The 24,350-nt window shown below is 47.8% G+C and overlaps 9 protein-coding genes across 9 annotated transcripts; 2 read left to right on the top strand and 7 right to left on the bottom strand.

The window, feature by feature from the left end:
• Positions 1-625: 625 nt before the first annotated feature.
• Positions 626-2,062, top strand: TRIVIDRAFT_158137 (uncharacterized protein; the record flags this gene model as incomplete). Its single annotated transcript, XM_014097699.1, has 2 exons — positions 626-991; positions 1,052-2,062. Coding segments are annotated over 2 exons (1,377 nt in total), but the record flags the coding sequence as incomplete, so codon positions are not given.
• An 87-nt stretch (positions 2,063-2,149) lies between these two features.
• TRIVIDRAFT_43959 (uncharacterized protein) lies at positions 2,150-3,870 on the bottom strand (the record flags this gene model as incomplete). The annotated part of the gene is made up of 2 exons (XM_014097698.1): positions 2,150-3,630; positions 3,714-3,870. 2 exons carry the CDS (start codon positions 3,868-3,870, stop codon positions 2,150-2,152), a joined length of 1,638 nt encoding a protein of 545 aa, XP_013953173.1.
• Positions 3,871-4,937: 1,067 nt separating this feature from the next.
• On the bottom strand, positions 4,938-6,280 carry TRIVIDRAFT_43564 (uncharacterized protein; the record flags this gene model as incomplete). Its single annotated transcript, XM_014097697.1, has 2 exons — positions 4,938-6,034; positions 6,136-6,280. The coding sequence occupies 2 exons, from the start codon at positions 6,278-6,280 to the stop codon at positions 4,938-4,940; spliced, it is 1,242 nt and encodes a 413-aa protein (XP_013953172.1).
• Positions 6,281-6,810: 530 nt separating this feature from the next.
• On the bottom strand, positions 6,811-7,674 carry TRIVIDRAFT_66997 (uncharacterized protein; the record flags this gene model as incomplete). The annotated part of the gene is made up of 2 exons (XM_014097696.1): positions 6,811-7,304; positions 7,380-7,674. The coding sequence occupies 2 exons, from the start codon at positions 7,672-7,674 to the stop codon at positions 6,811-6,813; spliced, it is 789 nt and encodes a 262-aa protein (XP_013953171.1).
• Positions 7,675-7,704: 30 nt separating this feature from the next.
• On the bottom strand, positions 7,705-8,577 carry TRIVIDRAFT_119392 (uncharacterized protein; the record flags this gene model as incomplete). Its single annotated transcript, XM_014097695.1, has 1 exon — positions 7,705-8,577. A coding segment is annotated over one exon (873 nt), but the record flags the coding sequence as incomplete, so codon positions are not given.
• A 1,136-nt stretch (positions 8,578-9,713) lies between these two features.
• Positions 9,714-11,747, bottom strand: TRIVIDRAFT_43891 (uncharacterized protein; the record flags this gene model as incomplete). The annotated part of the gene is made up of 5 exons (XM_014097694.1): positions 9,714-10,408; positions 10,474-10,490; positions 10,553-10,774; positions 10,839-11,010; positions 11,078-11,747. The coding sequence occupies 5 exons, from the start codon at positions 11,745-11,747 to the stop codon at positions 9,714-9,716; spliced, it is 1,776 nt and encodes a 591-aa protein (XP_013953169.1).
• A 1,484-nt stretch (positions 11,748-13,231) lies between these two features.
• TVC9 (glycoside hydrolase family 18 protein) lies at positions 13,232-17,495 on the bottom strand (the record flags this gene model as incomplete). The annotated part of the gene is made up of 6 exons (XM_014097753.1): positions 13,232-14,064; positions 14,134-14,486; positions 14,541-15,229; positions 15,287-15,704; positions 15,754-16,232; positions 16,407-17,495. The coding sequence occupies 6 exons, from the start codon at positions 17,493-17,495 to the stop codon at positions 13,232-13,234; spliced, it is 3,861 nt and encodes a 1,286-aa protein (XP_013953228.1).
• Positions 17,496-18,347: 852 nt separating this feature from the next.
• On the top strand, positions 18,348-19,256 carry TRIVIDRAFT_66994 (uncharacterized protein; the record flags this gene model as incomplete). Its single annotated transcript, XM_014097693.1, has 1 exon — positions 18,348-19,256. The coding sequence occupies one exon, from the start codon at positions 18,348-18,350 to the stop codon at positions 19,254-19,256; it is 909 nt and encodes a 302-aa protein (XP_013953168.1).
• Positions 19,257-19,424: 168 nt separating this feature from the next.
• Positions 19,425-20,126, bottom strand: TRIVIDRAFT_66993 (uncharacterized protein; the record flags this gene model as incomplete). The annotated part of the gene is made up of 1 exon (XM_014097692.1): positions 19,425-20,126. The coding sequence occupies one exon, from the start codon at positions 20,124-20,126 to the stop codon at positions 19,425-19,427; it is 702 nt and encodes a 233-aa protein (XP_013953167.1).
• Positions 20,127-24,350: the final 4,224 nt, after the last annotated feature.

Here is a 24,350-nt window from a genome sequence, read left to right as displayed (position 1 = left end):
GTAGAAATAACCTTTTTAAACCCTAAATGCAAATATTGAACTTTATTCCTGGCGCGAAGGGGGGCTCCCAACAAACTGGAATCACTATACTAACCACCAAGAAGTTCGTTTGGAGGGCAATATTCTTGTGACTATTACATGAATTCAGAAGTGCATCTTATGTTTGATTCATCACTGATTAATTCGTATGAAAAGAGATTAATGACTATATACACCGCCATCACGCTCTGCCGGTGCCACGTACTTTTATCCACATTCCAGGGCAGCTGTTGGCGTATGTTTTCATAAACAGAGGCAGCTCTTATTCACTCACCTTCTCATCTCGAATCGCTTGAATTAAAGCATTTTGCCTACTCTCGCAATGCCGACCGTGGCCCAAGATGTAGGCCAGGCACGCTACAACGAAAAGAAACGTGGAGCGGACATTGAAGTCGCTGCTGCCGATGGCAGTGACGGACAACCGCAAGGAATTCTTACTGATCATCAATCTGATCCTCGGTTAAGGAGACTAGAGCTCCTTAGCCAAGAGTATGGAGTGAGTCAATGCCGCTCTCTTTCTTATCTCGAGAAACAGCAATTACTCACTTCAAGTACCCGCACTTAGAGCACATGGGATAGTCCAGACGATCCCAACGATCCATACAACTGGCCTTCTAGCCGCAAGATCCTGACAGGCATTATTTTCTCCATGGCGCAGCTAGTAACACTCATGACTGCCAGCATTATTTCGGCAGCGCTAAACGATATCGCATCAGACTTACATATTGGCATGTCGTCGGCTCAGATGATCTTCTCGACCTATTTCCTCGGCCTCGCGTTTGGTCCCTTTGTCGTTGCCGCGCTATCGGAAATGCATGGCCGGAAATGGGTTTGGGTCGCTGGAAATATCTGGTATATCATTTGGAATGCGATAAGTCCTGTTGGCAAGTCTGCCAACATGATGATTGTCAGCAGGCTCATGGCGGGCTGCGGCGCTTGTGCGGGTGTAACCGTAGGTCTACTTCAGTATTTCGTATTTCGCCTAACAATATTCATTGACTAACAATTACAGCTTACCGTTCCAACAATGGCTGATATGTATGGCAAAAGAGATCGTGGGAAAGCAGCTTCAATTGCAGCTTTGTTGCCCTCTTTGGGGCCTGCCCTCGGCCCTATAGTTGGTGGTGTTGTCACCCAATTGATCGAGTGGCCCTGGATTTTCCGTATCATGAGTATCGTTACGTCTGTCATTACTCTTGTAGGTATCTTCTACATAAAAGAGTCGTACACCCCAGCACTTCTTCGTCGCAAAGCCAGAGGAGGGCCATGGAAACCTCAAGAAGCTCTCACCAAGGACTTTTGGTCAGAGTTTTCTAAGCGGTTGGGTTTAGGTATTTGGAGACCTGTTCGTCTCTTATTAACACGGCCAATAATCCAGCTTATTGCATTTGTCTTGGCTCTCAGCTTTGCCATCTATACGCTGCTTCTTGGCACGTATGCAATGATGTTCATTGATCGATATGGGCAAACTCCATCCATCAGCGCCCTCCATTACCTTGCAATAGCTGTTGCAATGACTTTCGCGGCCCAAGTCGGTGGTCGATTGATGGATTTGTTGTATAAACATCTAAGTGACCGACGAAATAAGGGACAAGGGAAACCTGAGTTTCGAGTGCCTTACTTAGTATCCGGCGTCGTGTTCCTTCCTATTGGCTTGGTCATGTATGGCTGGGCTGCAGAACGCAGGGTTGCTTGGCCTGTGGTTGATGTTGGAGCCGTCATTTTTGCATTGGGTAGTGTCATTGTCCCGCAGACACTCACTGCCTATCAGCTAGATGAGTTTGTCGAGCATGGAGCGTCTGCCAGTGCTGCAACACGTGTCTTGGCCTACGTTCTTGGATTTGCTTTTCCAACATTTGCTCCAATGCTGTATAATCGATTTGGCTATGGTTGGGGTAATAGCATGATGGCACTAATTTGGGTCGTCTTCTGTTTCCCAGTGCCTGTCATTCTGTGGTTGTGGGGAGAGAAAATCCGACGATGGGGTAGACGAGACGAAGAGTGTCGTGTGGAAGGGGTGTGAGTTGTGTAAAGTAGGAGAGTAGAGTGATGATATTTTCGTAATCTATTGCTAATCATTAATATAGTATCCGATCGTAAAAGTCATGAATCATGATATCGTAGCTACTCCCTCGTGCCCTGCCATCTCTCGCTTCTCATCCTCAACTTTTGCCTGTGCCTCGTCGTCTCCAATTATGGTAATATCATCTATCACTTCAGCCGTTGCAAACCTCCATGCAGGGATCTTCTTTTCGAACAAGATGTCCATCTCTCCGTACGTCCTGCCTCGCGTTTCCGGGATGCGGAAAATAGCCCAAATCGTCACCAGGAAGCTGATTCCAAACCAGACAAAAGCCGTCTTTCCCTTCAAATTCGCTTCGGTGGGGTTGATTAAGTATGGCTCGATAGTGTTGTCGACGATGTTGACAATGTTGTAAATGACGCCAGCAATGGAGAGTGTCTTGGCTCGCAGCCTCGTTGCTGAAACCTCCGAAGCGACAGCCCATGTTTGTGGCCCGATTGTGGCAGAGTAGACGGCCAACCAGACAAGTGCCAAAGCAGACTGGCCCCATTTCGCAGCAGAGTTGTTCGAGGCATATGATAAGACACCGATAAGTAGGAGATCCAGCGTCAGGAAGGTGTAGCCGCTGAGAAGCACCGTTCGCCGGCCGAAATGCGTCATGAGGACCCATGAGATGCACGTTGCCACAAAAGCGATACCCATGTTACCAAAGTTCATTTTGTAGGCGTCCGAGGCGGATAGACCAGCTTGTACGAAGAAATATGTAGCGTTGTACGCCAGAGGTTGTCCAATCAAACTTTGAGACGAAAGCGACAGACAGGCAATCTCGGTGCGTCTTAAGTTGGCGCCTGTGAGACAGTCCCAGTAGCTCGCGTCCGCCTTGATTTTCTGCTCAAGTCTGTTTGTGTCGTACATCATGAGGATCTTTTGGTTGATCTGCTCGTCGGTAAGGCCTCTGGAGAGCCGTTTCAAGGAATGCGTGGCATCTTCGATACGCCCCTGTCGGATGAGCCACCAAGGAGAATCAGGAGCAAGCCATGCCAGGACGAATAGTGGAACTGGCCAGACCCATTCAACAGCAAAGGGGATTTTGTAGGCCCATTTGGTGGTGTTGTTGACAAGTCCCTGCAAAATGCCGGCAATGATGAGTTGGCCAATGACCCAGCAAATATTGATGAAGGATGTCATGTAGCCTCTCAGCGCGAGAGGACATATCTCGGACGAGTATACTGCTCCCATGATGGAAAAGATGCCCCAAATGGCGCCAAGGAGGCACTGTCCAGCAAGCAAGACGTGAACGTTGGGCGCAAAGAAGGGAATAAAGATGAGGCCCGTCATAATAGTCAAGGCCACCATTGTGACTCTGCGATGACCGAATCTCTCCGTGACGAAACCGTTGATGACCATGCCGAAGACGCCTCCACAGGATCCCGCTGTGCTGAGACCTACCTGCCAAGGTCCGGAGATGACTTTTGTCCCAAGTTCCGGGTGGTATGTGCCGTATTTATCGACAAATGAGGGATATGCCATGAGACTGCCCATTAAAATTGTGTCGTAGCCCACCATGACTATCCAGAGGATCATCAGTTAGACGAGGTGAATTGGGACATATGATTTGCCAAGTAAAGGGTCTAGGAAATGCCAGCCTTACCAATCGTAAACGACATTGCAATTGCCCAGAATATGGCGCTGGGATACCGCTTCAATGCCTCGCCTACCGTGGTCGCATGCTCGTCTCTGTTGGCACTGGCGACAGCCGCTGAGATGGCCGTGGCCTCGGAGGTTGGAGGAGGAATTGTCGTCTCCATGCTGGCGAGAATCCGAATATGCGTCTCTTGTCGCCGCGAGAAGAAGCTGCTGGTTGAAGCTATATCGCAAAAATGCGACAGAGGAAGCGATTCAAATCCCGTGAGAGACGTTCGATCGCTTCAGAAGCGCCTCTTTCCTCTTTCTGTGAACAGCGTCTCACTTACTCTCACAGGGAGGGACTCATGAGGACGCCAACAACTTTTTCACGGTGTTTACGGGCATTATGTCCTACTTGTATGTATCCTTGAGTCTCGGCCGAGGTCGCAGTTTAATATGCCTTCCGCTGCGGGTCCTCCCGGCTCCATCTTGAGCACGACAGTAATATCATCTTGGTAACCTCATGTAACTCCGGAGTTTGCTGAATAATCCCGAGGCTATTCTTACGCATTTGCATGTGGTCGATGTCGAATAATTCACCCTAGCTGCTCAAAATGAACAGCTAATACCGATGCCAATGCCAATACTACATGTAAATGCACAATGGCCGAGACTGAGTGATAACGAAAGCAACACCGAAATGGAATCCTCCAGAAGAGACTCAATCTGACAGAGATACGACCCATGCATGCAGCTAGATCTGGAGATCCTAGCGAGGAGGATCTGGCTGAACAAGTGGATTCCCAACGGTATCCTCGTCAAGTGGTTTGCAAAAAAAGAGGGACCGCAAAATGAATATGTGCATACATCGAGACAATAAGAGCACTACTTTGGGGAATTTAGCGCGGTTGATGTATGCGTACTGCGTAATTCTGTGTGCCGATCGTTGTCCCAGTCTCTCTTTTTTTGCAAACCCCTTGCTCGTCTCCCTTTTTCCTCTTCTTTTTTGTGGCACGTGTGGGGATGGTCTTATCAGCTATTTGCTGTCATGGAACCCAATGTCTCAGTTGGTCCTCTCACCTCCATCTACGATTCGCCGTTCCTCTACCGAAAGGGATGCATGTCTCATTTACACGTATCCCTCACTTCCACCAAACAAAAGCACCCATGGAGAACAAACCAATTTTTGATGTCGTGATGCATTATTTCTTAGTATAGCGCTAAACATGCATCATCAGTCCTGAATGACTCACTCCATGCAAAAGCCGACGCCCTTCATCAAATCGCCCTTATTGTAAAACTCGGCTCTAGGCAAAAGTTCGCCAACCACCCAGCGCGCCGTCTTTGCGTGCTTTGAGCCATGGCCAAACGGCTCAGCTGTCTTTTCTCTCCTCATCCTGCGCTCTCCAACACTCAGCTCCCCCATGGCGTCAATCAGCGGACCGATCGGGCCGGCTAGGGAGCCATCTGCGGGTTCTTCGCCCCGAGGGAAAGATGATGGACCGTCGCAAAGCGCCTGGAAGCAGATGAGCTGGTCCTGGAGATGTTCGTCCACCTGTCCGCCCAGAGCCACCTCGTCGTATAAGTCTTTGCATAATTTCTTGCAGAGAAGCGAGATGAAGCGATCGTATCCCTTGACATTCTTTGGTGCAGATGTGAGAATGTCTTTTGCCCAGCGGATGCCGTCCACAGAATGAGCCACGAGAAGCACCGACCAGCGGCCGTCGCTGCATGAATCTTCGACTACTTTGAAGCTGATTTCGGCACTTGGCCAAAGCATTCCAATATCTTCTACTACCATCTCTTGAAGCTTCTTATGTGAGTGCATTGGCGTGATGATGCTGACATCAACACTCTTGACCTCAAACGAGGCTGGGAAGCTGTATACCGGCGGAGGGACAAACTTGAGCTTCTCGCCCTTGGATATCGGATATAATTTGAGCCAAATGGATCCCCTTGATAATGGCCCTAAACTCCATCCACGACTTTTCAGCTGTCGCTCGATATGCACGCCGAACCGCTCTTCCAGCGTCGGCGCCAATACTTGATCGAAGTATTCGTAGCTTGGCGAAAAGGCAACATTCGTGCCTCCCGACAGTTCCACCACAATAGGCTCATTTGTATCGCTACTTGCGAATAGTAAAAAAGGCAACATGGCCTGAAGGACTAGCATTGTGCTGGCGGCTCCTGATTCGGTCCTGATGGAGATGTTTCGCTGAAATAGCTCTGTTGGGGGCCGTCTGGGCGTGAATGTCACGGCTTTGGAGCCAACGCTGAGACCTTCGACGTCAGCTTCGGTGACTCTGGCGAGCCATTCAATGGCCGCCACATGCTGGTTCTTGAGGCCTGACCATGGCGAGTGTTTAGCAAATTATCCTCGAATCTCGTAATGATTCGCGCGTAGAGGTGAGGCTGAATATCCCCGGCATGTATGTGTGTGGACTCACCTCCACCGCGTGGCCGATTGCCTCGCACATTGGTTATTTCGACGGGTTGTGAAGTGATCGCTGCCAGCGCAATTCCTAATCTGACGAGCTGACCACCGCCCTCTCCAGTGCGGCCATCAAGCACGATGGGCTTTGTCTTGGCCATTTGTAGCCGTTTGGGAGTGAATTGCAGGGCTCGATGTTGTAGTGCCAATGTGGGGGTTTTCAAAGAGGCGAGGGAGCCTGAAGTTATCACTTCGGTCAATTTGGGATTGCAAAATTGTCTCTTGACGTAAAACATGTAAAATATTGTGAGAGAGGTCTTCCACTAAATATTTATTTTGGACTTATGTCAAATATTTTGACTGCATCTCGAGCTGGATTTGCACAGCCTCCTAAGCCCCAAACCCAGGGTCTGTGAGTCACTCGGCGCGTCGCATCATATAAGATTTGACCCAGCTATTAGCGATCGCGATTGAAGTATTGAATATTAATCATTTGAGCGCCAACAAGCGCATGGTGACATATACATATTAATATATCGTTACTGCTACTACCGAATGTTGTCTTCGTCTAGTACCTCGAATATCATCTTTGGATGTTGGATGGCAATCGCGAATCAATCTGTTCCAAGCTTGTAAATACATGTACATAATCTTACACACAGCCAAACCCCCGAGAAACCCGTAATCCTCCTCATGCACAGAGCTGCATCAGGCACATGTCCCGATTACCAGAGATCTTGGCTTCTCGCATCTTCATGCTCATCCATCCTCGCGGCGGCCTCACCTCTCGATGATTGCTCCCGTAAAATACACCGGGCTGCGAAGCAACCGCAAACTGATTATACCATTGCTCTAAGACAACATTTCCGGAGTATTGTTCAATCACACACCAAGGCTTCATACCCATGGGAGTTTGGACTTGCCCGAAGATAAGTAGAAATTGAAGTCGTCCTATCCGGAACTGCAAGGCACCGGTTTTGTGTGAGGTAGACGGTGCCGTTGGAGGCTGCATGATTAAGCCGTCGCCATCCCAGAAAATATGAGGGTGTGCTGCCATAATTTGTATGTCCGCTGGAGGTGTACCAGCTGGAGGTAGCAGCCAGAATCCAGGAGAGATAGAAGACGGAGTGGCTTGTGATGGTGAAAGTCGAACAGATTTTGGCCTCCATCCCTTGTGTTTGGTGCCTGTGTATAGTTAGCCATGACTCCTAAACAAATCCTACCAGATTAGACAATGAGACATAAGGATTAGAAACCTACGTGTTCTCAACTCTGCCAACTCTGTCTGTTCCTTCAGAGGATCGAAGCCCTCAATGTCAACAGTCCCGTTGCGAGCCAATCGTGCAAACTCGAAAATCTGTTCAGCATCCACTCTTAGATATTCTTCTTCTGACAGCTTTTTCAGTCGGATACCCGCCATGACGCCTGGCATGCGACCAATGAGACAGTCTAGCACAGCAAAGTAGACATCTCCTGACCGATAGCTCACATCTTGGCACATAAGAACGTCAACTTTGATGCCTTGCATCGCCTCTGCGGTATGGATCTTCCCCATTCGAGGTCGACTTAGGCCTGTGACTGAGCCAGCGCCCTTGAAGAAAGTCGGAGATAGCGCCAGCAACCCGCCTCCCTCTTGAGCAGTCCGATATTGTCCCTTTAAGCCCTCTTCAGTCCACACAAAAAGCGACTGGTCATCCGTCCCCTTCATGATCTCCTTCTGCAAGCGTATGAATGCCTTCGATCCTTCTCCATAAAGCATCGGCATGGTGAGATTAAAGATACCCAGAAGACTGTAGGCCATGTCCTCTGCCACAGTTGTCTGACGATTGGCAACCCAGCTCATACGTCGCGCAACGCTGATGCGTGACAAATCACCGCCACCAAGAGCATATGTGTCAATGCCCGTTACGCGTGAAAGCTCAGCTAAATGATCATCTTTGGTGCCGAGAAACTGCCATGACAGAGAGTAGAAATGAACGACTTTTGGCGCAATAAGCTCCTGCAGTGTCCATCCTCTAGTATACCATCGAGGTAAAGCAGAGGACGATGAACCCGTTCTATAAGGCAAAGGACCCTGGCAATCTTCCAAGAAAGCATAACAGAGAGCTGATTCTCTGTACCACTGAAACATGGAATTAATAGCTTCAGACAACTCTGTCGAGCTAGTCTTGTCAATACAGCAAGTATCAATCCAGATATACTCGAAGCCATCTCTCGCCGCCCGCCTGCAACTATCTTCGAGCTTCCTCCACCCGCGCTTCTTCATCGCTGCGGAGCGATCATTGGTCTGCATGTCCTGGAAGATGACTTCACCTTCGCCCCATGTGTGAGAAAGGATTGCGTAGCGAGGAGTTGCGCGCTTGGCAGTGAGATCGCTGCCTTTTTTCAGCAGAGTGTTGTAGCCGCCATGGTTGGTGAATTGTTCGATCTGGAGAGTTTTGGTATTGAGGAGCCGCATATTGGAGGAATTAAAAAAGAAGTTTGAACTAATACAATAGAGCTAAGATTAGACGAAATAAAAATAAAAGAAAAATGATGGTGTTTCGTCGGTCTGGTTGAGTGGTTGATGTGTGTATGCCTAATATCACCATCGCTACCTGACGAGAAGCCCATCTAAATATATTACCTTCCATCAAACAACACATGTCAAATCTTCACCAAACTCACATCAAATCCCCAAATATAACCTCCTGCATCTAGCCGCCGTCAACTCCAGCGAATATCCAACAAAATCTCTCCTCCCGCATCCCCGCCTGCCTTACCCGCAGAAGCATCGCCAACCAAACACCAAGCGCCTCTTCTAACAACTGCCAAACGTTGAAACGGGAAGGACTACAATCCCAAGCTCGAAATAGCTAGGACTTGATATTAGTTCAACACTATAGACAATTTACGCATTTCTATTCGAGAGGCCATAGTTTAGTTGCTTGGATATGCAGACTAGGCTCCGCCACTAGGATGAAGCTAACGACCAACACCAAAACCCTGGCTCACGACCAAATAAGCGAGGCCGCCAAAAGTACGTGTAGGCAGAGGCAACAAATAGAAATAATCATAGTATATAGAAGTAGATAGAGTATATGCGGCAGATACAGGTTGTTACGAAAGAGTCCATGTAGTGCACATATAAAGGGGTAAGAAGAGAGACCTTTCTCTTCCTATAGAACGAAGCCATCTCCCAAGAATAATGCCCAATACGGCTGCCTCGCCTTGACCCATGTAGAAAATGGAACCAACAGCATAACAACCGCATATAACAGCAGTTTCGAAACCCTGTGAATCGTCACCAAAGCATGGCCTGCTTCCTATTTTATACCCAACAACACATCCTCGGCGGCAAGAGAGAACTTTTGTCAGCACACAAGTGAATATTATTTCCATTTCGGTAATTGTACAACTAACTGTGACACTCATCGGTGCACTCGGTATCATAAAAACACAAACAGATCATTACCCAAAAATAGTCCCCAAACGGTCAATCCACGTAGCATCATTTGCCGCCGTTGCTACTCATCTCATCAAATCACTCGAGCGAGTGTAATGTTTGTGCAACCAACACTTGGTCCAGTGTAACTCTGATATCAAACCTCGTCTCTACTTATGGTTGAGCTTTTCGACACGGCGGTAGAAGGGAGGCAGAGGCTCCAATTTCTGACGCAGTACCCAAACTCTAAAGTGCCACAAGGCATTCTTCATCTGGTAGCTCATGTGTCTGCGAGTGCTTACTCCAAACACCTGGTCCAGCTCCTCAAGAGTGAGCGCCTTGGTCTCAGGCACAAACAGTAAGATGAGGACCCAGAGGACAGCACACCAACCTGCGTACCACCCGAATGCGCCCTGGACGGTGAACGCCCTTGAGATGGATGGCCAAGTGAATGATAAAATGAAGTTGAAGCACCAAGTGGTCGCAGTAGCCCATGACATGCCCACATCACGGACATGGACTGGAAATGCCTCTGCCGAGTATGTGAATGGCACCGGACCTTCACCTGGGGAATAAAAGACTTCGAAGAGATACATGCCCGTTGTAACCATACCGACTCTCTTCTTGTTATTATTGCCATCATCTGGGATGAAAAACGACATGCCAGTCCACAGCAAGAAGAGGCATAGGAAAGGAAACGTAAAGAGCAAAAGGTTTCGACGACCCCATCTGTCAATGGTAAAAACTGCGGGAATAGCAAATACGAAGTTGAGAATGCCAGTGCCCATAGATGCAAGTAAAGCCGAGTTGGTGGAGTAGCCGGACTCGATGAAGATGGTCGTACTGTAGTAAGCAATGATATTTACTGGATACAAAATCAGTTTCGAGATGTCTTTTAAGATTGGATTAATAAAGTGCGAAACTTCTTACCTCCACAGAATTGTTGTCTAACAAGGTAGCATTCATTAGCTTGTGAATCCGTAACAATGTGATCACCTTTGCCACTTACCCAAACATGAGAATCCATGTGGCCCATGTAGCGCGACGGTTCCTTGGGACGGTAAAAAGTTCGACAAACTGAGTGAAGAGGTTTTTACCCCTATTTGCTTCGCGTTCGAGCTCAACTCCAACATAGGTATAATATGTATCACGAGCAGCTTGAATATCGGAATATCGGAGGCGCTGAAATGATCTGAAAGCCTTTTTAACCTTGCGATGCTGAATATACCAACTGGGGAGGATGTCAGCTTGGTTCTAGGCTAAATATGATGTGAGTGCGGAATTGAAGAACATACCGAGGAGATTCGGGACAAAAGTAGACCTGAGCACAGACGATTAGAGGTAAGACTACGGTGCTGCCGAGCATGAGACGCCAGCCGAGAGAGGGCTTGATGCCAGTTGATGGACCAAACGCAACACCCATTACGTTGCCGAGCATGATACCAAAGGCAGTCCACATCTGCCATTCTGTACAAGTTGTCTAATTAGCCTCGCGAAAGATATCTGAGAATGTAACGGTGTGGCAAGGACTTACGCATAACCAAGGCACCTCGGATTGGCGCAGGGCTACATTCAGCGGCGTAAACGGGAACAGTCGACGACTTAGGGCCAATACCGAGGCCAAGTACAAATCGAGCGAGGAACAGGTTCACCCAAGAATTGGCAACGCCCTCCCAAATAGAGGCAACTGCAGCAATGAAGCAAGAAAGGAAGATGGTTCCTCTCCGCCCAAGGACTTTGTTCAGAGGCTCAGTCAGCCAGCAGCCAAGTATGGCGCAGCAAAGATACGGAGCACCGACCACTAGGCCAGTGATATTATCTTGCATAGATTTGGAGAATCGAGTGACGTTGGGGCCTGCAATGTCTAGGTCGGCTAGATACAACGCTTGGGCACCATTGTTGACCGTTTCGTCCATTCCCTGCACCGCGGCAGCCATGGAGCACATGCAGCAAAGCCAGTAGAGCATGAACGGATGAGACCAACGGTGTGTCTGCTCTCGTTCAATAATGTTTTTATCCTCGGGAGTGAGTTCCTCCAAAAGATGGATGGATTCCGGATTCTGGGCAGCCAAGGCACCCTTACGGAAATCGTCGAGATGATCGTTGAGATCATGCATTCGACAGAATTCGGCAACATCCTTTAGAAGCTCCTCTTTTGATCGTTGTTTGAGCGGATTCTCGAAGATGGCAGCGAGATTATCCATGTTGCCGAAAGAGCCCCGCCGAGGTGCGTGCTCGACATTCTCAGTGTCATCCTGAGAGCTCTGGCTGTTGGTTTTCTCCATGATGTGGATGGATGCTTGGCTCCGATAGCCAATGATAAAAGTTGAAGTGTCAAGTTGAGATTGGAGATGTTGGGATAGGCGGCACTTTGAAGCTACAAAGCACAGGCACGTGTATCTGAGATGTAATGGGCAAGAGAGGTAGCTGTACCTGCATCCCTTCTCCTGGCAGATTCTCAATGTCGGTTTGCTTCAGATACTTGAGCAGATTCAAGTAGACCCTGAACCACTATAAGCTCGCCCTATAAATAATGAGAGATATTTTCTAGGTCAATGCCAGGACGAGGATACCCCTCGCTGTTATAACATTCTCTCTCCATGTCATCCCCCGATATCATCCTGCATAACAGTCCCCTCCATCCTCCCCTAACTTGGAGGCGTCAGCCACCAGCCTAGCCATCAAGATTGCTTGGCTGCCCGAATGATTCTTCCAATTCTAAAGGCCGGCACCGACAGCCTTGCCCGCCATCAACGCCGATCACCTCGCAAGAAGGCTTTCTAGGATCACAAACCTTGGTTTCCCTCGGATCCCCTTGGACACACGGCACGGTGTTGTGGTAAGATTGCGTACTGTAGGGGGATATCTTTACCTTATACAGATTGTCCTCTGTTGGATATGTCGTTGCCTGGCGAAAAAAGCGGATCTTGTTTTATTTTCTCCTTTGTTCCCTGCCTCTATCCACGAGGCATTTTGACCCACTGAGAAGCTGGGGAAACTGGGGAAGACTGGAGAACACATGGTCGTGGATACCTGGTGTTGAGTCAAACAAGACAGACATAGGTATGACTTCATCCTCGGCCTCTGCTAAACGGCTGTTTCTCTCCTCCATACTCCACACTCCACAATCCACTAGGAGACGATGCTGAAGCAGTGCCATCTGGAGAATTTGGTGCCGAGCAACTCGAAGCTTTTCTTGCAACGCTTGTTGGCTCTCCCCTCTTCGGAATTACTCAAGACGGCAGGCATGGCGTCCAACCGGTGATGTAATTGCGAAGAAACCCTGTGTGCAACCACGGCGATTCCTATAAAATGATTTGCGCAGGAAGCCATCCTTCTCGGCCTAGCGCTGCTCTGGCTGGATTCTCCCGATGTTTCTCAACCGCCACTCCAATCATCGGCCAGGCCATTAGCTATTTCCGGCGATCGGCGCGACGTCATTAAACTGCATGCAGACAGGGATCGCGATGCTGATCGGCGTTGCATTTCTGAAGACACGAGCAATATGACGAGTTATTTCCATGTTGTCATTTAAAAGTCCGTTTTCTAACAACAGCCAAAACCTGTGCCTAAGGCGGCAAGGCAATCACAGCCCTGCCGCCCATTGACTGAAGTGATTCACGTCTCCTTCATTATTGCCGATGAACAAGATACTTTTGTTTATTAACTTGACTGTAAAAATACATAATTAAATCTTACACATTCCTCCACGGACAGTATTAATCTTGTCCAAATCATCCTTGATAGAGCCCAGTTTCGCGACATCTTCATCTTTCATGCTCCTCCTTTCATTTGCCGCCTTTGACCATGATTCACGGCTCAGGCCCGCACCCGCCAACGTACTGAACACAGCCATGAAGGCGTTATCGGGATCCAGCACAATGCTGTAGGCCAGCAGTCCAGCCTCTCCAGCAACTTCAATCATCTCCAGGGCGGACCGAATAGCAACCATGCTGGCGTCCACTGCCTCTCCTACAAATGGAATGAAAAAGAGAACACCGCCAATGAAGTTGGCAATCATCTCCTCTCGTTCCTCTTTTTTGATCTTATCGGCTGCCTTAACAACCTTCTCCATACTATCCACGGCAACCGCTACCGTCAAGGCCGGGAGGGCTGCTGCATCTCCCACGTCTGCCATGTCGAGTTGAGCGTCTAGGCTGCCAATGGCCCTGAGCAGTCTGAGGCGTTCAAGCAGATCTTGGGTTTTGTCGTATGACTTACCGATCACATCTTTGGGGTTGAAGACTTTGATGTCATCGGCAGGTTGAGGATAGTTCCAGAACCACTTATCATTTTTCCTCTGGCATTCCCTGATATCCGCTTCAAACTGACAGCCGTTTGTCAGTTGCACGTCAGTATTACCAAACTTAATCCAGTCCTTTTCAACGCCATAAGATTGATCGATAGCCTTGTAAAAGCCATCCGAGTCAGTTAAAGTGTATGTCACATTGGGGACCTTCGTACTGAGCCAATCAACACCATCCGGTCCATCCTTGTAGATGGTAGGACAGGTAGTCGTAACTGTACTGACACCATCCTTGCAGTTGGCTGAATTGTCGCAGTCCTCATTACAAGTAGCGAAATGGCAACTGGAGCAGCAAGTGCGGTTACCTGTCTCTGCGCAACTGAAGAAATCTCCGGCATGTCCATTACCCATAAAGGAATTGATCTGAGCAGGGATCTGCTCAGCAGTGTACTCCTCATAAATTTTGAATTTGTCGTCGTAGCTGTGGTCGACAAGGTCCTTATACTTATCGAGTGCATCGCTTAGAATTTTGATTTCAACATCGACGATATACTGGTCCATGCAGTGGGGTGGGATGTTGGTCTGGTTATTTTTGAGCTCGTCCAGGCTGCTGTACGTAGAGTCGCAGCTTGCATAGTAATTGGGGTTTATTTTAGCAACATAGTTGGGATCATAGCCCTCATCATAACCAGTGCCACTAGGTTATAAGTTAGCATGTTGGTCATAATGTTGAAACAGAGGGCATACTCACTCCGTGTACTCTTGCAAGTCAACAGCCCAGTCACTTGTCCCGGCGAAGTTGTATGACGCATACAAAGCTTCCCGATCTGCTTTGGTATCGTCATCCATATATGCAACCCACTCCGTATCGTTGTAAACCAGAATGTTTGATCCGGCGTCAGTGTACTGCTTGTTCACGTTGCCAAACATGATTATATCATTAATTTCCGCATCAGAGATATAACCACTCGTATCAGTGCAGCGGCCCTTGGCTGCATTGGATACTCTTGGGCTACCAGTAAACTGGCACATGGGTCCCGTGCAGCCAGCCTGGGCCATTTTAAACGAACGTCCATAACTAGAGACTCCCACCACAACCTTGTTAGATGGCACACCAGCCTTTGTAATCATAGATAAGGCGTCTTTAGTCTCAGTAATATTAACATGGGAGCGGAGACAGTTGCCAGTAGGACAGCCAGGAGAGGTCCACTTATTATCGTAGTCCCATTGACCGTGAAGATCATATGTCATATAGACAATATAGTCAATCTTAGCCCCCAAGTCCTTGACGGGAAAGGCTTTGAGATACCAATAAGACGCTGGAGCTGCGAGTGAGACGGATTTACTGCTGCCAAGGGCTGTCTTGAGGCTGCTTAGAGTTTCATAGTAGTCTTTGCCGGCATCAGCATCTCCAGCAGGGATGCCAGGGATGTCGGGGGCCTTTGCGAACAAATTAGCATCGATCATGTGCCGAGAGTGAAAGAGAGAGCGACTTACACCTGGATATTCCCAGTCAATATCAACACCATCTAGATTGTGCTGTTTGATGAAAGCAACAACATTGCTCTGAAAAGTAGCTCGGTTCGCAGCTTTTGTAGCTTCACGAAGAATGTTGAAAGTGCCCGGCTTAGTACTGAAATCCCACCCGCCAAAGGAGATGATCTTCTTGACGTCGCCACTCATGGCCTTGAAGCTGTTAAACTGGTCTTGGGCACCGCTAATATCAATTCCGAAAGTAGAGGTGACGTTGGCAAATGCAAAATGAATGTGCGTATACTTGGATGTGTCGATTTCATCGACATCCATGTGTAAACACTTGCGATTTGAGTTCCAGGATTCATAATACGCAACCCGCATTGTTTTAGCGGGAGGTGAGCCTTTTATGATGTCTCTACCGCAGTTTGAGATACCTAAGCTTGTTAGAAAGGGGTGCTGTCTCTGTGAATGCATATACTGAAAATAACTTACATCCATTCTTTTTGGGGGCTGCTGTGCCCGGTGCACCAGTCGTTGAGTTGGAGATGACACAGAAATCATCTGTAGTGCCGCATTGTCCCCAAATGTTACAACAGACATTCAAAGGACAAGGGTTTAGCTTGACCCAGTCATCGCTATTCCCGAAAGGTGGTTGTTTTGTACCAGGAACCTGAGGCCCGCAGACAGCATTGGAGATAGATGGTGGAAATGGAGGCGTCCCCGTGCTAAGACATATCTGTGCCTTTTCAAAAAGCACCCCGCATCCATTCCAACCCCATGTCTTCTTGTTATACTCTTCAATCTTAGCCTCAGTAAGTCCGTGAGAGGCAGCAATGGTAGTGCAGCCGTCATCCGGTTTGATAGTATAGACAGAGCAAGATCCATCCTTATTAGGTTTGGGAGTAATATCAGGCAACTTTCCATGAGTACAGCAAACCGGTTGGCCAACTTTCAACGCGCAGAAGTTCTTGTCATCGCTATGTAGCTTGGTGAAATCAGCCAGCTTAAGCCCACATTTCTGCGCCATGGATTCACATGTATCACCTCCGGCAACAGACTTGGTCTTGCAAGTACCGTCAGAATTGGCAGCAGGAATAGGATCCGGCAATGTGCCAGCAGAGCAGCAGACTACTTGATCAACAGCCAGTGTACTGCAGAAATTTTTAGCAGGATTAAATTTCTGCAGGTCTGATTGACTGATGCCGCATCGCTGAGCGACGGCAGAGCAGCCATCATTAGGGTGGACGGTAGTGGTCTTGCAGTTGGCCCTAACAGCGAGTCTCGATTTTTTCCAAGAGTGTGCCTCTTCTGATAATGAAGAAGTGGAAAGGGTCTTGTTGTTAGAGCCTTGAATCTGTTCAGGAACTCTAAGAGAGACTGTCATGTAGTTCTCAAAGTTTCCAGACACGCAGCTCCCATCCGCCCAGGTTCGTACAGTGTCCTGGACTAGAGTTAAGTCGTTTATAGAAGCTGCAATAATTCCGACTGCATAATCAGCTCCGCGGCCATTTTCAGGGCAGAGTTGGACAATCTGCGGCCCGTGGAAAGGCTGTTTCTCTGCCAAATCTTGCAAAAAGTTACTCAAGATGTCGGCATGGACGCCATGTTGGTAAACTTCAGCACCGGCATAAAGGCCGATGACCGCAGACTGAGAGTGACCAAAAGTGACAACATTCTCCGTGCAAGAGGGTGCCTTTGTGCTCAAGTAGTTTTGGACTTGGTGTCCTGCAGAGAGAAGATCATCCAGCAGAGGAACGTTGTTGCCGCCAGTGGTGTCACTAGCAGGCATGCCAATAGTAACAGAAGTTTTGACTATGTTATGGTTGGGTGTTGAGCAGACTGCAGCAACATCATCGTTTACCATTGGCGAGTTGCTCAATGCAGAATTGAAGCTATAGTCTGCTTTACACCCTCTGATGGCTGTGACAGGTACTTGCTTCCCGTCAACGATTGTCTCTTGAATGTTGAAGCTCAGCAGCATCGTTTCATTGCAAGTTATCAGACTTGTTGCATCTGGAAACAGGAACCATGATGACGAGCCACTAGGGTCAGAGTCACTCTCTTGGCAAGATGAGGGGCATGCTTGGGGTGCCGTAGTGCGATCGTTTGCTGCACGCCAAGCGTCTAAGCCTGTGTCTGAGCCATCATCAGGTTTGGAGGCTGCAGCGGGTGCTATTGTTCCTGCCACCAAGAGGAGTGTGGCGAGACAACGTGATATAGAAACCGCCATGTCGAGTGGAGGGAGATCTAACGGGTCTCAACCGGTAGTGAATGAATGGAGAGTCAAAGTGAGCGGAATGGAAATATTCAAATATACTCATGAAAAGAACGGGGAGGGAGAAGGGGAAATAAAGTCATGATGATAACAACGCAGTGGGACATGACGGACAGGAACGGGTGGAAATGGCTATGAATGAAGACAGAAAGCCCTTGACTCAGTGTGACCGACAAATTCTTCATCGGTCGACCAACATCGTCGGTCGACCAACATCACAATCTCTGCCGTCACGTAAAATCAATCAATCTACAATACATGCAGGTACATTCTTGTAAGTGCCTCTAGTGCGGCCTAGAACGGCGTCCCAGGTGGCTTGCAGGGGAAAAGTTCCGTCGTCGTATTTTCATTTCACGATGAGATCCACGAGCCCCATAGCGCCGATGTGACATGGCTCCGCCCAGCAGGCGCAGTCGATTCGGAAATATTTGAGATTTTGTTTAAGCATGATCATCACATGTGAAAATACATCCACTAGACGACCCCTGTACACTAACCCTTGTCTCCGTGCCCTCCGAGGAGCATGCTTGTATTATTGAGATGTACCAGATGTTACGAGAAGTAGACAATGAAAATTTGACTCCATCCGGTGATATCCTTGAATGAGTAGCTCCACGGTGTGCCGTGAGAGAATTACATATTTGTACATGTAGTATTCCTTAACGCGTCTGCTCCCAGGTGCTCGGGCTACTTCTCCTCCTCCAACCCGTCCATCTTCTCCGGTCTCCGACTCGGACATCATTCTATACATTTTCAACTTTTGTGAACATTGGAGAGCTGTTGGTCTCTCATTCAAGGACATCCATCATGAAAGCTACATTCTTAGCAGGCTGCCTCCTCCTCGTCACCAAGGTCATAGCCGGCGGTTATGCCGGTGCACTGGACCGTGTGTGGTTGTATTACGCCTACCTAATCGACGGACTGAACGACAAAGATAAGCAAACGATTGGATGGAAGTGTCGAAAATGGGACGACATCGCAGAAAAATGCAAGCTTCACTCCAAAACTGGCCAGGAATGGTGGGAACAGTGCGTAGGCAAGCTGCCGGAACGACGCTGCACATTTAGTCAATTCCACAACTTTGTTGGTGGCACAGTAGCCACAGATCAACTTCTTGCAGACAAGGATGGCAACCTTCTGCCTCTCACAGCCACAGATTTTGATCCCGAAATGACTGCCAAGAATGTGTACAACCATTTCATGGCGAAACAAGGCTCTCTGAAGGATTGGCCAGGATACAAGGCAGTGTATCATGGTATAGACGAATACGTGGACACTATCGACAGGATTACAAAGGTGGTAGAGAAAGCTGCTGCAGAAGGAAAAGCCACGACCGACGAAACCAAGAAATACTTCCAGCGCTTCGCTGAGACTACCGCCCAGATCAAAACTGCCAGAATTGGTGACCATGGCCCATTTCTTATTACAAAGGCAAACGATGTGCTGCCTAAGAAAGGAGTTACTGTAGAGACGGAGAAAGTCGGTACTGGTTCTAACCCGATGGATCCTAACGACCCTTGGGAGACGGTTGATTGGGAAAAGACTGCAAAAGGGGGGGTGGACAGCGGAAAGTATACCCCATCACAGATGGAGGATATGATTGACGAGGTGAAAACGGAATTCTATACTGACCCTAAGGATACAAGACCCAAAATGCATTTGGAAGTTATAGAGGCCTTTGAGAAGACCGAGAACATAGCTAGAGGATGTATCTAAAGGGATTGGAGAGGAAGTTGATGAGGGCGAGATTTAGGATATAAACTGTTTGAGAGCCCAGAGTTCATAATATAAGGGTCGAAGTTAGTTTGTGCATCAGCTTCTGTAAAGACATTTACTATGTAGAGAAACCCAAAACTTTCATTTCTTGTCTAATCTTGGCTTCTGCTATTCTTCCATCTCTGCGAAATTTGACAAGTTGAAATCCAAGCCTTCGATATTATCTACTACAAATTGTAGCTCATCATCAAAGCCATCCATATCTTGCACCAACCCCCCGTGCGAATAAGACCAGAACCATGCCATCTCCAGCTGAGGTCCAGTCAACAAAAGGCCTGAGTGAAGATCAAGAAATCTAACATTTTCCGAAGGACACTTTCCATATGAGGGGCCACCAAAATCTGCCCCCCAACTTAATACATGCTCTTGCATAGCTACGTGTACCTCCCGTAGCAGCGGAAACTTCCCCAGCGACTCTCGGCGAAAGTGAGGAAATGCATCACTCCAATTTCGACCATCGCGTCCCTTTGGTATAGTAATTCTGAGCCGTTGAATCTCATCCTTGTGCTTTAGGCGTTCGTATTGATAGTCTGTAAGGCAGATCATGTCTTCTTTGAAGTTGACCCAGACATATCGGGCCATAGATTCACCGGGCAAAGTAGAGAAGAAAGCCTTCTGGTAGGGAGCGCACTGACGGGATTCTCGGCAGGCGTGCATGATAGCAGGAGGCGGCATCGGCGAAGCAAATGTGTTGGCCTCTGAGTCGTTCGTTATACGGATGCGAACATGACGTGGATGCGCCGCTAAGTCCCAAATCCGGGCGCGAAGCTCATACGGAAGACGCGGGAAGGGATGAAAAGTGGTGGCCATGATGATTGAAAGATTCAGGTTGCTGTGGTCTGGCAAACCAACAGCTGTAGCGGATATAGAGAGCACTGCTGTACTCCGTAGGCTCGGTCCGACTCAAGCGGTCTGGCGGGTCTGAGAGTCCGAAGGAGCACGGCTGAAGAGATTATGTGGTTATGTCTTGTGCCAGGTCCCTACGAGTGCGAGTCAGGTCAGATGCAATCAAACTCGCAAGGCCCATACAAAGGACTGATTTGACTACATGTAGTTGGAAATGGCACAAGACCAAGTTCGACATTAGGTACCTACATGTACTTCTAGGCCAGGGGTGCGGCAGCTCTACCGTTCAATGCTAGTGCTAGTACGCCGGAGCCTACTGCCAGGCGCCAGATCTTCCAGGGGCCGAGCCTTTCCATGTGCCGCTCTACTCCACTGACATCATGCCAGTAACTACAAGTACCTGAATTAAGATACTGCTCCGTGGTCCTTTGCAATTTGCTCAACCAACAGCAACAATTCAAGATGCTCGGTCCAACAGCAATGACTCTGCAAAAACCTAAGCGTACTTCTAACGGAGCCAAACTTGACTATATTAGGTAAGTAATAATACTCGCACAGCCTTCGTGGGACCTGAGTTGCGCTACAGTCTTACCAACAACGAGATAGATGCTATTATGTACATGGGGTGCATGATTTCCGACAGGTGAGTGTTCGGCAGTTGCCAGGGGTTTTACGGATATAGCGAAAAGTTACGGAGTACTAGGTAGTGAAATGAGAAAAGAGGGTTAAAAAAAAAGTTTTGTTTTTAGCTTATTTCTCATTAATGTAACCTTACGGAACCTCGGCCGTCACTTTTTTTCAGCCTCTAGTCTAGTATCCGAAGCCCGTCGGATAACCACATACAATTTTCTTCTTGGTAAAGGAACCCCTATCTATGAGACACCGTTACCCTATCTCGGTTATTGTCGCCTTTACCACTTGTTTTACTTTAAAATTCTGAAGGTCTTTTGACTTGGTTCCTTGGTCGGTGGCATTGAGCTGCGTTGTGTAGTAGTCCTTCTTGGATGAATCAGAATCAACTTTAGCAATGGGAGTTTTACAGGCTGCAGGCACAACCAAAAGGCAGAAATCCGGATATGAAAGGTCCCCTTGAAGGTCGTACTGCTTGAGAGAAGGTAGGAGAATAACGATGTGTTGGAATGTAGTGAGAATAAGGATATCTTATGCCACTCAACTCCTTCTCTGTATATGCACTAGAACAGAAGCCTCAGCCTCTCTGTCATTCATTATCGTGATATCTAAAAACAAAGAAGCAAAAAAATACATGATATAATAAGATGAACAAAATAGAGTGGATGGAGTAAGCATAGTAATGACAAAGTTAGTATGTTCAGTGTAATGAATGTTAAGTATATATATAGTCTTCTCTCCAAATCTTTCCATAGATCCATTGGATAAATTATTTTTGTTATCATTCGTTATACTGTTGGATTATGCGGCATCTGCATTTGTTTGAAACCAGGGTAAAGAGGTTGCGCAGCGTTAGTGCTAGAATGCTGGAAGTACGGCCATCACATAGTCATTTTCTGATCTATTTGCTGTTGCTACAGGTTTGCTAGGACTGGAAGGTTAGAAAATATTAAAGCCCCTACAATTACGGATAGTATCTTATTATTCGACTTTAGGTATAGCAAGCTACCACTGATAATTTTCTTCATAGCCTGGGAAATGGCAGCTAGTGAAGGGTAGGATGAAAGAGGAGGCAATAACAGGAGACGATTGAGGATGCATGGGAGTTGCGAGGGAGTTGAAATATATTTCTCAGCGAGTCTTGCCTTCTTGCAATCCGATGTCGGTTCGTATTCCCAAGGATGGGTACTTTTTCAAGTGGTATTCAGCAAATGAAATATCCAATAGGTAGATCGGAAGTACAATTTTTTAGTTCAACTTACTCCAAGTTAAGTCCTTAGGATTATATGCGTTGATCGTGGGTGGACAGATTACTAAGATACGGGGCTTTACGTTGTGATGAGGCTTGGCCTCGAAGTAAGCCTCGAAATCGCAACCCGCATCTCCTCTGGGACCAATTCTTAATGAATAACAAAGCGAATAGGCTCCTAGAATATTAAAAAAGAAAAGAAAAGTCGTCAGGCTAGCAATTGCTCGAAAGGGCGACTAAAGGAGAGAAAGAGACGAAAAGAAAGAAAGGGGTAAGTGATCTGGAAGATGGGAGCTGGCTGCATTACCCCTTTCTTAATAGTATGCTTATCATGAAAGTTGTAGGCTAGAGTACAACACTGCTTTCGCCCCTGAGTGGCAAACCCCCCGCGCCGCTTGGCTGCATCTTGGAAATAGCCGCCGGGATATACTTCAGACTCGCCACCGCTCTCTCTTTGAAACTGAGATATGGACAATTCGTGATAATGTTTGGTGAGGCGCTTATCATCGTGATCTATTGACCAGACACGTCGACGGAACGGCGCATAAGTGTCTCAGGATTGATGCTCTATCCCATATACGCCGGGGATTACAAAGACCTGAGGCTGGCCGTCGTGGAGGGTGTATATGATATAGATTAGCGGGTAGATTAGGGGCAGCTGCGAGCACATGAGCCTGCGGCATCCCCTTTCTTGGATCTCTACCAGCTTTTTCGGTATCAGCAACATCTCGTCTTGCATGATATCCAAAGAAAGCCGGCACATCGGCACATCGGCACTCTAGAAGGTGGATTGGATGTCGCCATAAGGTCCGTTTGCTCCTCCATCGAATCAGGAGACTCAAAGCTTAGGCTCGCGGTTCGAAGGACCTTGGTCAGCATTTTAGTGTCCTGTACGAGGGCGTGCATATTTACCAGCACCATATCCTTCTCGCTTGAGCCGTCACTGGCCCGGTAATCTTGGAGGTAGTCGATGCTGTCCATGATGATGAAGATACATTTCACCTTGCTTCTTGGAGACCCTCGATAAACTGCTTCCACAGTTCAGAAACGTCGCTGGCACATTCTCTGGTAAGGCTGGCAAGTTTGCGGCCAAACAACTGAGGGCGCTGCTTGAACATCTGTACGAAGAGTGCCTGAACAAGCGTCCGGAAATTATTGCTCTTACCAGAAAGGCTGTCCCCGCAGAAATGGCCCAATACAAGAACCGGCTCGAAAGAGTTGCCACTGAAGATGAGCGGGGGCCGGCAAACAGCGAATTGAAGTCGTATCTGCCGAGCACCAAGTAGCTATTAACCAAGAGCTGCTATAAGCCACTGGATCCCAACCACTCTACGATTTTCTCAGCACGCAGCAGATTCTGGTTTCGTGGTCGATGTGTAGGCATCTCTGGTAGTTGATCAATTAGCCTCCGATGCCTTTTGGCAGCTTCATTGACTTCGTGAAACTCGACAGACTCTCTCCGAAGCAATGCGTCGATCTCATCTTCGCCGAGAGAAGACGGGACCTCAGCTGTCATTGAACCTGCCAGAGATATTGTGCTGGCATAGGTAAACGGATCAACAGTCTGAAAATACAGAAGCACAATTATAAATTTATGATATCTGGCCGCTAATCCCTTTGATTAATGCCCCCTGAGGGTTATGTGGTAGCTGGCATGTTCCTCTCAAGTATCTATCTTTCAGAGCGTACGAATCTACAAATTTTCGCTCGTGAGTCTTTTCACGGGCCAATCGCTAGCCACCAAGTCAAAGCTTCTAGAATAATGATCTACTCGCATACATATTATTGAGCTATTACCGAAGCTACTTGGCTAGAAGTGTTCTCGGCGGAAATCCGAACGCTCTACCAACGGCTAATTATGCCAAAAAAAAAAAATTCACGACGAAAAAGTAAGCAGTTGGGTCAGTGTGTCGAGCAATTGAATTGCCTCAGTACGAGAGTACGACGCATTGAATGGACTAAGACGATCTAAAACGATGATTCCGCATCAAAGGTGGAGCAGCATCAGGCTAAGGCAAGAACAATGGAGTCCCCCGTATAATCCGGTCAAATTATTTCTGGTATTTTACTCATCTTGTATTTTCTGAATACGGATTGACGGAGAAATAACGAGGAGCTGAAATGTGTCGATAGGTGGACAGCCAGCAATAGTGTGAGCTCTAGGGTAGTTGAAGAAGCAAGATGACTGTCTTGAGGAAGGTATGAGGCAGACACCCATTAATTTTGCGCCATACCTCAGGCAACCACCACATTCACCGATGCAACCACATTGTGTTCGAACATATCCCTCGACATAATCAAAAAATGAC

Source organism: Trichoderma virens (genome assembly GCF_000170995.1).
Source record: "Trichoderma virens Gv29-8 chromosome Unknown TRIVIscaffold_85, whole genome shotgun sequence".
Classification (NCBI taxonomy): domain Eukaryota; kingdom Fungi; phylum Ascomycota; class Sordariomycetes; order Hypocreales; family Hypocreaceae; genus Trichoderma; species Trichoderma virens.
The sequence above is the reverse complement of the archived record's forward strand: the minus strand, read 5'-3'. Positions and strand labels throughout refer to the sequence as shown.